Source organism: Triturus cristatus, chromosome 1_2, assembly GCF_964204655.1.
Source record: "Triturus cristatus chromosome 1_2, aTriCri1.1, whole genome shotgun sequence".
Taxonomy (NCBI): Eukaryota; Metazoa; Chordata; class Amphibia; order Caudata; family Salamandridae; genus Triturus; species Triturus cristatus.
Window position 1 is genome coordinate 782861384 of NC_140580.1, and position 14210 is coordinate 782875593.

The 14210-nt window shown below is 45.7% G+C and overlaps 1 protein-coding gene across 2 annotated transcripts in view; it reads right to left on the minus strand.

Moving 5' to 3' along the window:
• The window catches only part of CDK1 (cyclin dependent kinase 1), a 109212-nt gene that overhangs the window by 50085 nt on the left and 44917 nt on the right, over nt 1-14210 (minus strand). Inside the window, exons 2-3 of one of the 2 annotated variants that reach the window (XM_085608797.1) lie at nt 11320-11376; nt 8164-8320 (exon numbers count right to left, since the gene is read on the minus strand). In XM_085608797.1, coding sequence (XP_085464923.1) covers nt 8164-8320; nt 11320-11356 — 194 coding nt within the window. In that variant the 5' untranslated portion in view covers nt 11357-11376. Of the gene's footprint in view, nt 1-8163; nt 8321-11319; nt 11380-14210 lie in introns of both variants that reach the window. The other variant, XM_085608798.1, reaches the window with a different exon arrangement.

Sequence of the window (14210 nt, forward strand, 5' to 3'; positions counted from 1 at the left end):
CACTTTACAGAATACATGGTATTTGAGCTAGCCCGGTATTCTTAGACTTCTGCCTGCTAACAGTTTAAAAATAGTGTGCTAAATACAAAAATTGTAGGCAACTATACTTAAAGTCTATAGGCCTGTAACATAGAAATCAAGTACAGAACCTTAAATTGACATGGTGAAGATGCCATGATTGCGCATGAAGGCATTAATATTGAAACGCTCTTTTTTTCCCCCCCCCTACTTTAAACAACTGTTTGTCAAGTTGCTTTCCTTTTGCTGAAGACATTGTAATTTCGGAAGCTGTTTAATAAAACTAATGTTTATTCATTAACTAGACGACTCATAGGAAAGTTCACACCACAAAAGATGTAGACAGGGAGGATGATTCATGGGCAGCCGCTTTCAAAAGCAAGAATGGATGTACTGCAAAATCCAAGGACACGGGGTTAAAATGCAATTTTACTCTAGTGAGAAGATAGATGGGGAGTAGACTCAATTCCAGAAGCGGCTGCCACTAGAGGGCGCCGCCCACAGTTTCCCACAAATTATTTGGCTGGTAATCGCAAGGGGCAATTGCGATCCACCTTTGAATTTTTAGGTCTCGCCTGGCGAGATTTAATGAGTTAGGGTTGATTTCTCCAGTGGGCTTTAAGCCTCCGCCCCTCTTTTCCATTGGCTGGCGTCAAAGTTTATGCTAAACGGCGGCCAGCCATTGGAAAAGAGTGTCTAGTGACGTACAATTCTCTTTTAGAACCGTCCCAGTTGGAGTGGCTCAGTTGCTTTACGTTTGTAGTAAAGGATTTTCTTATCTTTATGGGGCCATGCGTTTCAAACATATGGCCCCATAAAGACAAGAGATCGGCTGCAGCACAGTCCTCTTTCACTTTCGGGACCGCGTTGCTCTGCCTTTCACGTTAGTTTTTTGGAAGCGGTGGTAAATAAAGCCTCCCTCCCCGATTGGGCCCCGCCTTGTCATGTGACCAGTATTATCGTCTGCATGCCTCACCTCTCACGGCGGTGCTGAACCTCAGCCCGGCTCCCTCACCAGCTTGTTGGCGCAGCTGGCGTAGTCCTAATTTTTAATAATAAAAATACATCGGGCAGGTGGGAGCAGAGCTCTGTTCGTTGTGGTGTTTTTCGTGGTGCCTGGCGTGTTGTTAGAATGAAGTTCTAGATGCAGTTGCCTGGAGGGGTGGGGTTTACCGACAGCCACTGAAAGCATGTGCTGCAACGGTAGCCTGCAACATGGCGGGGAGCTGCGCCTGGCTGCTGGTGCTCAGCTCAGTCTCTCTGCAACCTCATTAAAATCCTGCTCCTCTGTTCCTCTATAGTAAGCAACACCGGATGGGGGCGCTAGTATGCTGAAAGACGCATATGGTTCCAGGGACTGGGTTATTTTGTGCGGAAGCAAACGTGGTTTCAGCTGGGTATTATGATCATGCCTCTTCTGCCAGTCCTTTGTATGATGGAAACACAAAGTGCAAGCGCTGCACCCCTCGATTTCCTTTTCTCACAGCCATTCAGAGTGATCTTCCGAAATATATATATATTTTTTTTAATTCACCCATGTTTCAAGGGATTATCTCCGTGCAGCGTAAAACCAGGCTACACAAAGGGCTGGTGGTGCAACAGAGTAATTATCAGGCAGGTTACCACAGCACTATAAACATGTATTTTCAGTCCATTAAAGAGCATTTAGTGTTATGTGATGTACGTTTCTTATTTGCACATCGCAAACTGAGTGGGGAAATAAATGTAACACGTGGTAGGTTTCCTTTTGTTTTGACACAGTCGATGTTCTGTAAATTTACCATAAAATGGCGCCCCACTTTTCCCAGATTTTAAATTTACTTTTGCCATTAAGCGAACCAACTTTTGTTTGAATGTAGCCTTTGTATAGTGATGTACCCGCGTGTGTACGATACATCATTTATCTGCGATTATAATTTTAACTATAGTTGGAAATACTGGTAAACAAGTAATAGGCAAACTGCCGTCCTTCTGGTTAGTAACAAACATATACAGAAATATACACATTACGAGCAGACGCCCGCTTTCCTAATTGTCCCGATTGGGTGGTAAGGTATATATCCCTGTGTTGCAAAGCGGTACGGGAGCGTTGTGGCTCTGAAAGAGGGCCTTAATCATATCTTCCCCGGAACACGATGCACTAGGTGTTTTTAAAGAAGTGCGTGCATTGATAAATTGCCAACATCACGGCGTATAAGAACTTTGACCATGGTTGCAACTGAAAATTTGAATTTTAATATACTACGTACCCATCCTTCATTAGGACCATATATATATATATATATATATATATATATATATATATATATTAGCCAAATATGCGGATATGTAAATATATTGTTTTGTGCTATTTGAGTTTGGTCTTCTGATCCAATGGCAGCCATGTGGTAGTGTAAATTTAAGGTCATTCGTTTACGGAAACCTAAAATGTCTTTAATTTCCTATCCAGGATTAAGAAGTGCTCGAAAATTAGGTAAGTTATTCATTTGAGAGCAACTCCATACTCAGCAAAGAGTGGGAGTAATAATGAGCATTAATCTACCAAAGTGCTCTTTCACTTGCCTTCTCTTTGCCTTTTTGTTTACTTATTAAAGTTGCAGCAATCTGTTGCAGACAGCAGCATTTCAGACACTTCCTAGTTGTAGCATGTGACATACAAGTTGCAGACCCCCAGTTGTCCAGCGTAAGTGCTATGACGCTGCTTTGCTGTGTTAACATATTGGATTATAGTGTCCCAGTGCAGCAATTCAATGCATATTTAAGGGACAGCACATTGTTTTAAGAGGTCATATACTTTTTAAAGGTCTATGTCTTTGGAGCAAAGTGATAAGTCGTATTGCAGATGAGAAATCTATAGAAGTTTAACACAGGGGGAGACGGTATTAGATTTACATCAGGCTTGATATTAGATTCTTGTACGTGACCTCACCAGTGCTGAGGGAGTAGAATGTTATAGTGGACTGTAGTGTTTTAACATACAGTTAATATTAACATTGTATAATCCCCACAATCTTTGAAGACTGACCCGTGTAACCCATGACACTGCAGGAGGCGAGGCTGAATTTGCCTTGGTCTCCCTGTACACTTGACCCTCTATTTGTATCAGGGTGAGTGGTGACCCCTCTGACCAGTGGTTAGTCAGCAGAGGAAGCAGACATGGCTGTCCTCTTTCGTCCCTTGTTTTGTACAAGCAAGCAAGCCTTTTGCCCTGTTGCATAGAGAAATGGAGCCTTGGGTGACCCGGGTGGGCTGTTCCATCCATATCGTTTCATTGTATGCAGTGACGCACTAGTTTATGTATGATCCCCTGGGTAGTCGGTCACTTGTTGCGGCTGTTAGCTTTTGGTGGGGTTACCTACCTTAAAGTTGATGCTCGCAAATCACTTGTTCCCTTTGGGAGGGATGATTGGAAAATACCCTGATCAACTGCCGTTGGTCATTCTCCGTTGTGACCTCATAAGTATTTAGTTATGCAGCACAATATCCTTGGTGCAACAACATTAACTGTTGCATGGTTAACACTTACAAGGTCCCAAAGGCGAGACCTATTGGCTATGCCAATGCTTGTTTATATTATAAAACAAGGGCTTTAAGCCCCTGGGGTGCTGCTTAAGTGGCTGGCTGTCTCTCGATTAGTCAGACAGCCAGGCACTTTCGAGTGGGACACATGCTCTAGTGAGCTTGTGTCCCTCAGCATTTCTGTTATATCCCAAGTATTACACTTGTATGTAATCAGTCTAGGTCCTCCTAGCTGCTCAGCCAGAGTGACAGAATGTTGGTGTGACTGATGCGTGGAATGCCTGGGTGCCTGAGTGGATGACAGTTGGAGATGGGCTGAGCAGCTAGGCAGGCTGCTCCTGGTGGGGCTGGTGTAGGCGATGTAGGAGCTGGTACCACACTAGGCTGGCTGGAGTTAAGACTGATGTATCTGGGACTGAAACTGAATAAAGAAGACTTAAATATACATCCTGGCGTCTACCTTCATAGGACAACATTTTCCTTTTATAAAAATCCCTTTGCAGGCTAAGGACTGGCCTAGTGCCAGCCCTGGCCTGCAATATTTGGGGGTCTGAAGAGACCCGCCATTCATGACACCAGCAGCGTCATTTACAAGCAGTCCCGGGCATCTAGGGCATACACCTGTATTCCCATGACTGCCTGTCAATCACTTTCACAGGAGTCAGGCCCTTAACTCATCACCTGTGACATGTTAGTAAAGGGTGTTTACAGACAGTGAAGAATTGCAGGCATGTGACTCGAGGTCGCAGAGTTACAAGACTGAAGTCAGGCCACATGAATGCTTTTGCATCGGAGGCAGAGAGGGCACGCATGGCACTCTCAAGCCTCCCATCCTGGACTGTAGCAGTATCAGCACACCCTGTTGCAGACCGCCGTGTTCAAGAGCAGGAATTTGCCAGGTAAGTAGGCCAGAAGGGGAGGGGGAGGGGGGGCCTTCCATTATGCTTGCCAGCCGTGGTTCATTTTTACAGTTTGTTTTTTTCTTTCAAACGAAAACAATCCGCAGGCTGGTAGAGCACACATCCGGAACTCGTGTATTTAAAAAAAAGTGTTCCCATGCAGGGCGTTTTACTTCAGTTCATCAGGTTAAATCACTATATTGAAAGGCATATATTAAAACTGTTAATAAATGCTTCTCAATTTAGTAATAACTGATGCACTACAGTGAAACGCTCCATTACGTTAAAAGCATGCAAGAGACTAGGGCACTTTTGAATATGTGACTTCAGGATATGTGCATCCTAAAGTGACATGTTTAAAAGTGCGCTAGTCTCTTGCATGCTTTTAAAGTGCAGGAGCGTTTTACTTTAGTACATCAGTTTATATCACTATACTGCAGGGAAATCTTTGAGGTCGTCGCAGATCTTAGTTCTAGGTCTGGAGGGGGGGGGGGGAGAAGGGGGGGGTGTAGCAGGTGGGGCCAATAGGCACCTCACCTGGGGTTACTGCACCCTCTATTATGCTACCCTCCTAAGGGAGGGGGGCATTGACCTAGCCCTGATTGGAGGATCTCCCCCATCTTATGCTTTACCTCGCCTCCCCGACCTTAGAGTTGGAGTTGGCAGAGGTTGGCACACCTATTTTTTAATTTTCCCGCCCAAAGTGGGGGTGCAAACAAGAGGCTGCCATCTGCAGCTAGCAGCAGAGGCTGGGGGTCACCTTACAAAGGCGGCAGGCCTTTGAAGCTTCCCTCTAGCACTGGCCCATTCTGGGGGATAAGGCATGACCCCCCCTCGGTCCAGGATGTGCGTTGTTTCAGGTCCCAGAGAGCATGAACTCTACGCAGCGGTCCAGAAACATATCTAGTGGTGGCTGGCAGCCTACAGCTGGTCAGTTGGCACACCAGGGTTTGTAGGTTTTTAGGGGCACCTCTGAGGTGCCGAGTACATGGTACGATAAATTCCACACTGGAATCAGTGTGGATTTATTTTAATTAGTAGTTTGGTATCAAACACTCCTGTGTTCAGTGAAGCCATCATGGTGCTGTGGAACTCGGGTGGTCGAGTTTCCAGCCCATGTACACTCTTTATGGCTTCCATGGCACTTATAATATCAGGAAACTGGATGCCAATATTGTAGGGGCATATCTGTTCATGAAGATATGCCATCAACTATGGTATGGTGCACCCTGCAAAAGGGGTAACTGACCCATACCTACAGGCAGTGCTGGTTGGCATGGCATGGTCCCAGGGACTCTTCAGCTCTCAGGCCCTAGGTACCAAGGATATATTTACTAGGGACTTACAGTACCAATCTGGTTTTAGAGAAGAAGCACTGGCACAACGCAATCTTATAAGTCTATAGCTGTGTCCACTTGGCCTATGGGCAATTAGGGGCCTAGAAGTTTTTCACCATAGGGTTTTCCAAATCTAAAACTTCAAGCAAGGGGGTCAGAAGTGATAGCCATAAATGGCACAATGCAGAAATTTAAAGGACCAAACATTAACATTTTAAAAAGTTCAAGTGTAGCAGTGAATCACTCGCTGCGGACGATCCGCCCGTACAATTGTCATTAGGGGTCTGTATATCAGAAACTAGGAGAGCCAGTTAAAATTTTCAAGTGGCTATGGTATAAATGGACAAAGGATTGATTTGTTCGGTTTACAAAAGTGAATTTTAAATTTACAGGCCACCACATCCTAAAAAGATAATATCTTCAGCACAAGAAGAGCCAGGGAACCCGGAAGACACAAATGGTATTGAAACAAGAACAGTTAACTCCACCTAACAAAACCAGACTGAGTTCTGAATATGCAGGTTATTGGGACAGAGAGACAGACTTTAACAAGCATTTACAATGCAATGGTCTCGGCAATATTATAGTTAGAGCAATTGGTATTGCTCATTTTTTTAAATCATTTTTGTATCCCTAAATAAATGGCATTGTCATTTCTATTGTTATTAGCTTTTTTTTTGCATATGTGATACCTATTGCATTAGCAGAGAGAGAGAGAGAGGTAGTGAGATAGAGAGAGTGAGGTAGTGAGATAGAGTGAGGTAGTGAGGGAGAGGGAGAGGGATGTTGTGAGGTAGTGATATATAAGCATAGAGTGATGTTGTGATGTAGTGAGATAGAGAGAGAGGTAGTGAAAGAGAGAGTGAAAGTGAGTTAGTGAGATAGAAAGAGTGAGGTAGTGAGATAGCCAGCCCGGCAACAACAAACGGCCCGTGGATGCGACGCTCGCAGACGTAAGACAGTGCAGCAGCCGAACCATGGAACCAAGAGCAGGGGGAGAGGACGCCATGAACACCGCCACCTTTCTCCGAGGCGAAGAAGAAATGCCTCGGAGAAACGCAGCGGCGGTTTCGGATTCGGGGGCGTGTTTCTTTTTCTCTCCTCTTGCCATTGGCTGGAGGAGAGAAACACACGCTAAAAAGTGGTAAGAACAGCACGGAACACGCCCCCGAATCTGAAAAAGACGTAGCCTATTTGGAGGGACGGCTCTCTCCTCCAATGGGTGGCCTCCGTTTAGGAAGCCAGCCAATGGAGGAGAGCCAAAAAGAGAGGCGGGCTAAATAGCCACTCTAAGAAACATAAGATCTCCGGACTTCCGGTTCTGCCTTCGGCAGACCGGATGGTCCCTCGACCTAAAAAGGTACAAGGCACTCTCGTTAGCAATGCAGCAGAAAAACCTCTGCAGATTTAGGACCCCAACAATGTTTGTTTAATTGTTCTCCAAGTGCATTTGAGCTGCAAAACATTTGTAGCTCCATGGCAGTGTTTATTCCTAGAGTACTCACCCAAGTAGACCCTCAGTTAACTGGGCCTTGTGGAGCTACTTCAGCAGTCTAGTAGCAGCAGAGGGCAGTCCAGCTTTTTATTCAAGGGATCATAGGACAAAGATTCAGGAACATGGGGGCGTTACCCTCATAACTTCATGGAGAGAAAACAAGAGCCAAGGTTTGGCTGGTGGAAAGGAGTCAACCCAATATTCTTGCACAGGGTGTCTTCAATCTCAAGACTACATACAAATTCTCTGCCAACAGCCCACCTTTCTATGACAATGAGAGGAAATCAGAATCAAAGTAAGCCTTTCAAATTGGAAAGGAGTGCATCTTCCTTCATGTCCAATGTTCACGGGTCACCGGGGCAGAGAGGTCAGTTTAGTCTAAAAGAACTAGTCCAAGTGATCATATGTAATGAATACACAAAAAGGTAAAAGCTTGACACTTTACCAAAACTCAGGTGAGCAAGGCCACTAACTCACAGGTGTTGGATATAGGTTGTGCAAAACAAAGTGACGGCAGGTGCTGTCTACATCTTCCAGCAGTAGGCCTGGACTTTGCACGCATTAGAGAAAAAGTGGACATGGATTCTTCCTTTCATGATTAGCCCTCATTAATACTTCAAGCATTAGACTCCAAAGACCTGAGCACCAGAAAACAAAATGTACAAGAATTGTTCAAGGGCAATACAGATTTATAGGGCACCCATTTGCATATACACAATACAAAACTATGCATGGATGTTCCAAAGCTCCTTTATTCTATCCGCAGAAAACAAGCGCTGCCCATCAGATGGGATACATCAAATACACAATAAGTTTTTTGAAAGTTAAAAATCAAAACAATTTTATTAATCTACAATTTGTAACGTTAAACAAAATCACAGGCTAGATAACTCACCGAACTACATTAGGGTGTTGTAATTCTTTTAAGAGAGAAATTTCTCGGATGGCTGTACTTGGAACACCTTCCTCTTCATTTTCCAACCTAATTTTCTTCATGGCTACAACCTGGCCAGTGGACTTATGACGACCTTTATATACCACTCCATAGGTACCTGGTAAATGATAGAAAATTATGCTTTAAAATGTGAGAAGAAAAACAAAAAGTTCAAAGTATTTTATCTTAGACAAGGGAGAGGGCATTAAAGTGCCATGCAAAAAATTCTGCATAAAATTGCATAGAGCAAAAAAAAGTACAAAATCAACTTGCAATCCTAGTTCTCCCTTATGGACATTTGAACTCGAATATTTCTACACTCCTGCAGTATCTTAAACACAAATATAGGGGTGTCTGCTTATATATTAAGGATCAATTGATGCAAAGGAGTCTCATTGCAGCAAATGCATATTCCACAGAGTCAAGGGTGAACACCTCACCGTGCCATGAGTAGCTGGGCTTTATAAACCGATTAATTGAAGTTGCTCAAATGGAGGGCACATCAAGAAAGCAAGAACCAAGTTAAGATTCCATTGAGGCATAACAAAGGAAGGTGGGAGAAACATTGTGCTGCAGACCTTTAAAGGAACCTATTTACAATACAGGACTTTTAAGAGAGATGGTTGATCTGGCAGCCGCAGAACAGCAGAGATGGCAGAGATGGCAGATAACTAACCCTTCAAGGTGCCCAATACAGAGCCCTGCAGGGCTACAGTAACGATAAACAAAATATTTTGGGAAAGGGAAGCAGGTAGAGGGGTCAATCTTTCTCAGCACACAATGCCCTAAATGTATCTCAACAGCTGGTGTATATCGTCTTGGTGGATGGACACTGAGCTGCCAAGAGAATATCACAGACTCCGGGCGGAAGGTCGAATGCTTTCAACGGTCATAGCTGAATCTCCATGCATGAAGACAAAGGATTGATAAGTTCGGGTGGAGAACCCTCCCTTGCTGCTTGACAGAAGATCCTCCCTAAGAGGCATCCTCATCGGAGGATCGACTGACATGCTCAATAGCTTGGGATACCAGTCTGAAGCCACAAGGATGACTTGGTCTGGTCTTTCTTGATCTTCTTGAGAACAGTGGGCAGAATTGGTATTGCCGAAAAGGCGTACAGGAGGACTGAGCTCAACTCAAAACAAAGCAGCTGATCAAGAGCCACCCTGCAAACTCCAATGCACAAAACTGCTGACATTGTGCATGCTCAGCGGTGGAGAACAGATCTAACCACGACTTTTCCACTGCTGAAAGATCTTACACGACATCCAGGTGGAGACACCATCCATGATCAGATAGGCATTTTTAGCAGAGTTCATCTGCCCTGGAGTTGAGAGAGAGAGACGGGAGTTTGCCCTGACATTCCAGCCATGTCAATAGGCTTAGGGACCTCTGACAAAAGTTCCACAACCCCACCTTGCTCGGCAGCACCAAATGGTAGTGGTGTTATCCATCAACACGCAGTAGCCTTCCCTTGATGGAGGGTAGAAAGGCTTTCATTGACAGCCCAGTCACTTCGAGCTCCAACAAGATGTGGAGTCCAGATTCCACCGGAGACCAGAGTCCTCTGATTTGCACCTCTCCCAGATGGCCACCCCCAGCCCAGGAGTGATGCAGGCAATGGAGTCTGCCTCTATCCCAATTGCGGTTCGTCAACACCACTGCAGATCTTTTGCAGTACCTCCAAGATGTAGACCATGTTGGAGATTCCTCCGATGCTGCCCTCACTAGAACTTCAGGTCTCACTGCAGAGCCCAAATATGCCAGCGGGCATATGTCACAAGCAGGATGCAGGAGGCCATGAGGCCCAGAAGCCTCAGAGGCATTCTCAATAGAACACAGAATTAGAAGCAGAAACATCGGTATCATAGCTTGACTATCCCAGACTCCGCGTTCAGGAGGATAAGCCTTAACTGTGGAGAACCAAATGACAACAAACATCCTCTCCGATGCGGACAACACGCAATTCATACTCTGCTTCTTGGAAAAGCACCCCTACCCAAGTTGCTAACTGGATGAACAACAACTGTATCAAGCTTAACACAGAAATGATCTTCGACAAGAGCACCTCATAGTAGGACTCCAATTGTGGGCGGGCCAAACTTGGACACACATTCAGCACCCATGCCAGGAACCTTGGAATAAGGATAGATAGCAAACTGGACATTACCTCACAAGTAAACAGCGTCATGGCATCCTGCTTTCATACCCTATGCAAAAGAATATCTTCAAATGTCTCCCAAGCAATGGTAGAACGGTCAGTCATGCCTTAGTCATCAGCACGTTAGACTGCAGAACACCCTTTACGCCAGGTTCTCCCCCCACAACTCACTAGAACATTAGAAGACATTCAGAATTTGGCATCCTGACTAATCCTCAACATCCTGTACAGAACTCCCATCACATTTGAGGGAGCTCCACTGACTTCCAATAAACAAATTCAGTCATTTCAACTCACACACATTTAAGGTACTACACAACTTAAGACACCTTAACACATGCATCTCCTTCCACCAACCATCCAGACCCCTCTGATCCGGAGGATTGCTACTAGCACAGATCCCACCCATACACAGAACCAGATCAGGAAAGGCATTCTCTTGTTTATCAGTCAACAAAATACAGTTTGTGAAAGGAGTGGCCCAAACTTTAGGTGGCCAACTTTCAAGTCACACATTGGGAAATTTCTCACCACTTAAGAGAACAACTTTGGATTTATTCAGATGGGATTCTTTCTTTTTGGTACAAGGTGGCAATGCAGGATACTATACAATTTTTTTGTAAACTATGCACCTCACGTTTTTCAACACAGATTTGCTTCCATAAACCTTTAGATAGAGCAATATATTAAAAATATATCGGAGCGGGGTTTGATGGTGGTGGGGGGGGGGGGGGGGGGATAATTAGCATGCAGTGTTTATATATGCAACACATGACATGTCCAGGTACGTTAAAGTCTCATGGAACAATGTAAACTGTACACTTAATTGAAGAGCCATTACTATATTCATGCACTTGAAATAAAATGTAATTAAGCAAGTAGTTGCAGAAGGGAACGCCATCAAACTTAGTCACTATGTTAAAGCAAAATAAGTAATTAATGCTCAAGTTACTTACCCTCGCCAATTTTCTCTATCTTGGCATAGTCATCCATTGTTACAGTAGACTATAAACCTGAAAAAAGAAATAAAAATCCAATATAACTGAGCCATAACATAGAGGTAGTCTCCGGTGAACATATTAAATCAGATAACAATTAACATTTCAAGCTTCAAGTAGATGTAATACAAGTTGAAACTCCTAGTGTCTCACAATTTGAGTGAAAATCAAAATGGCAACTTCACTGATGCTTGCGCCCCTAACCCCACGAAGAGCCAAGTCAGTAAAAATAAGAGTAAGTTCTGTGGCATTACAATTTTGCCATGTTGGTACCCATCAGAGGACTATGTCCACCATCATGGCAGTGTACATTGACACAAGGAAAATTGACTCTAGGAGATGTGGAATCGAAAACCTCCCCGCACCAAGGACTGCCTGGCTACACAGTTTCACTCTGCCTGGAAATTAATTTTATGCACAAGTGTAGAAAAGTAGGATCTGCTTTCATGGTCACCCCCACTTTTTGGCTGACTGGGATCTTGCTGATCAGTACCACAGTCCTCCCTAAATTGGACAGTGGGTACTTCGGTACACTCCAGATTGGATACTAATGTACCCTTGTAACTCCCAAGTATATGGCACTAAGGAACCCAGGGTATAGGTACCCCAGGGGTCTCACATGGGCTGAAGCATGTATTATGCCACCCATGAGAGACCACTCAAATTGCGACTACCGGACTCCAATCGCTGCTGGTGTATGCTGGTGCTACCACCACTTATGACCGATATCAGTTACCATATACCGGAGGTCACTGCACTTGAAACCTACAAGTCAACCCTTAGGCAGGCCTTTCAATCCTGATGGCAGAGTGCTCGCTTTAAGTGTGAAGGGATTTCCTGCATGAGCAGGACACCCCTACAATCCTCAGATCCCATTCGCCCAGGTTATAAGTGAATCAGCCTTTACGATATGTAGTGGCCATGCGTAATTACGCAATGGCCATCTCTAAACTGGCTGTAACAAACCCTGTAGTGTTTGGTATCAAACATGTTGGAAGCATACCCCCACACCATAAACCGTGGGAAGTATGATTTAATGCACTGTAAAGCTCCTCCGGGAGGTCCTCTGGGCTCCCGGGCCAGTCTCCTATACCCAGACAGCAAGCTCTGGGTGCTGCCGACCAGGGACACAATTCTGCCCTCATGCTGCAGAGCCAAGCTCGAGCAGGGGAAGGCAGGACAATAGGTTTCCTATCACAGGGAGGTGCTACCACCTCCCAGGCAGGACTTGGTGTATTGAGACAGGGTGGGGGTGCTTGCCAGCGCCACTCAGACTGCTTGAAGGGCACATCCTTGCATACTCCAGTTCAAAGCAGTTAAGGGAAACATTGGCTCCCGCTCTGGCTCTAAACTGGACAAAGGACATGGGAGTATCCTCCCCACTGTCCAGCCCCACCCCTGGGAGGGACCCCTGAATCTTTCCAACCCTTTCCTTAGGGTACCTAAGGACTCACCTGTGGGTGGGTCCCTAGATTAGTTGTGGGACAGGATTCAGATCCGAAACTACTTAATCTTTGACCGTCTGGGCACTCTGGACTTCGAAACTGCAACTGGGAAGACTCCTGCTGCTCCTAGTCCAATCATCCTGCCAGCCTTTCAGCATAGTCTGTGCTCCATACAGGTTCCTCACAAGGCCTGTGGGCATCCAAGACACCTGAAGGAATCTCTTGAAGTGAAGTAGTCCCTTCCCTGCATCTACAGGCACCCCCAACCCAGCTGACTGGTCTTCTGTTCCCAAGCTCCTATGGACTCGGAAAGGTTCAGCAACATAGGTGGTGGATCTACACTGTCTTCCTAGCAAGTTGGAGGCCAGTATTCTTCGTCTGAACCACTGGAGCAGCACCCCTGCGCACCGCGTTGAATTGCCGTTGGCAAAGCTTGTTGACTTCACCAGAGATCTTCGGGCTCCAAGATGCTCCAGCCTCAAACATCTCCTGCAACCATGATCTTCATCTGCGCCGCATCCTTTGCACATTGGGCCTTCAACCTTTGGTGAGCTGCTAGAGGTCCTCTTGCGGCTCCTGTGCCTCCATTCTTGTGGATCTTCTTTGGCTCCCGTGGGCTCCCCGGCTTGCTCGCGCCTGCTTTGACTTGCCTACTCTTGCAGGCCCCGACACTACACCTTTCTTGAACTACATGGTTTGCCGCTGCCAAGGCTTGTTGGTGCCTCTGCCGGACATCAACCCCCTGGTTTTTGACATCAGACATGGGACAGCTCCTGCACGGCTCCCGCTCTATGTCAGCAACGCCTGGTCAGTACAGCTGTAACTCGAAGGGCAACATCAATTCTCCTGCTTTCAGTGGGCATTCGTATTGTAGTGCCTCCTGGTCACTCGAGGTGCATAGACTCGGCCCCCTCGGCTTGCAGGTACTTCTCATATCGAATCCACCTTTGGGCTCCTCTGGACACTTTCACCTTCTGCACCAGTGGCATCTTCCTCAAGTCCTACATTGGGGAAGACTGATGTTTCCGACACAACTTTACACCTATGAACCCAGCTTCCCTGGTGTAGGCATCCTGGTTCGTAGGTATCCATGGGTGGGGTGGCTCTCCAACATTCAGTCTTCCACAGGGTTTCTGATGGGTCCTTCTTTAAAATTGCAAGAGCAACTTACCCATAGACTTCCACTGAGTACGCGGTGTTCCCACTCTGCCCACGGCCTCTGTGGGGTTCCTGTTTACTCACCTTGGGTGGTTCCGTGGGTCCCAGACTCTTCTAAGTCTTCTGGGTACACTCTTGACTTAAGTTGTGGTTCACATTCCACTACTTTAGTATATGGTTTGGTCTCACCCAGGAGACCACTGGGTATTCCGTGCTACTTAAGTATTCTATCGACAAAGTATTGTG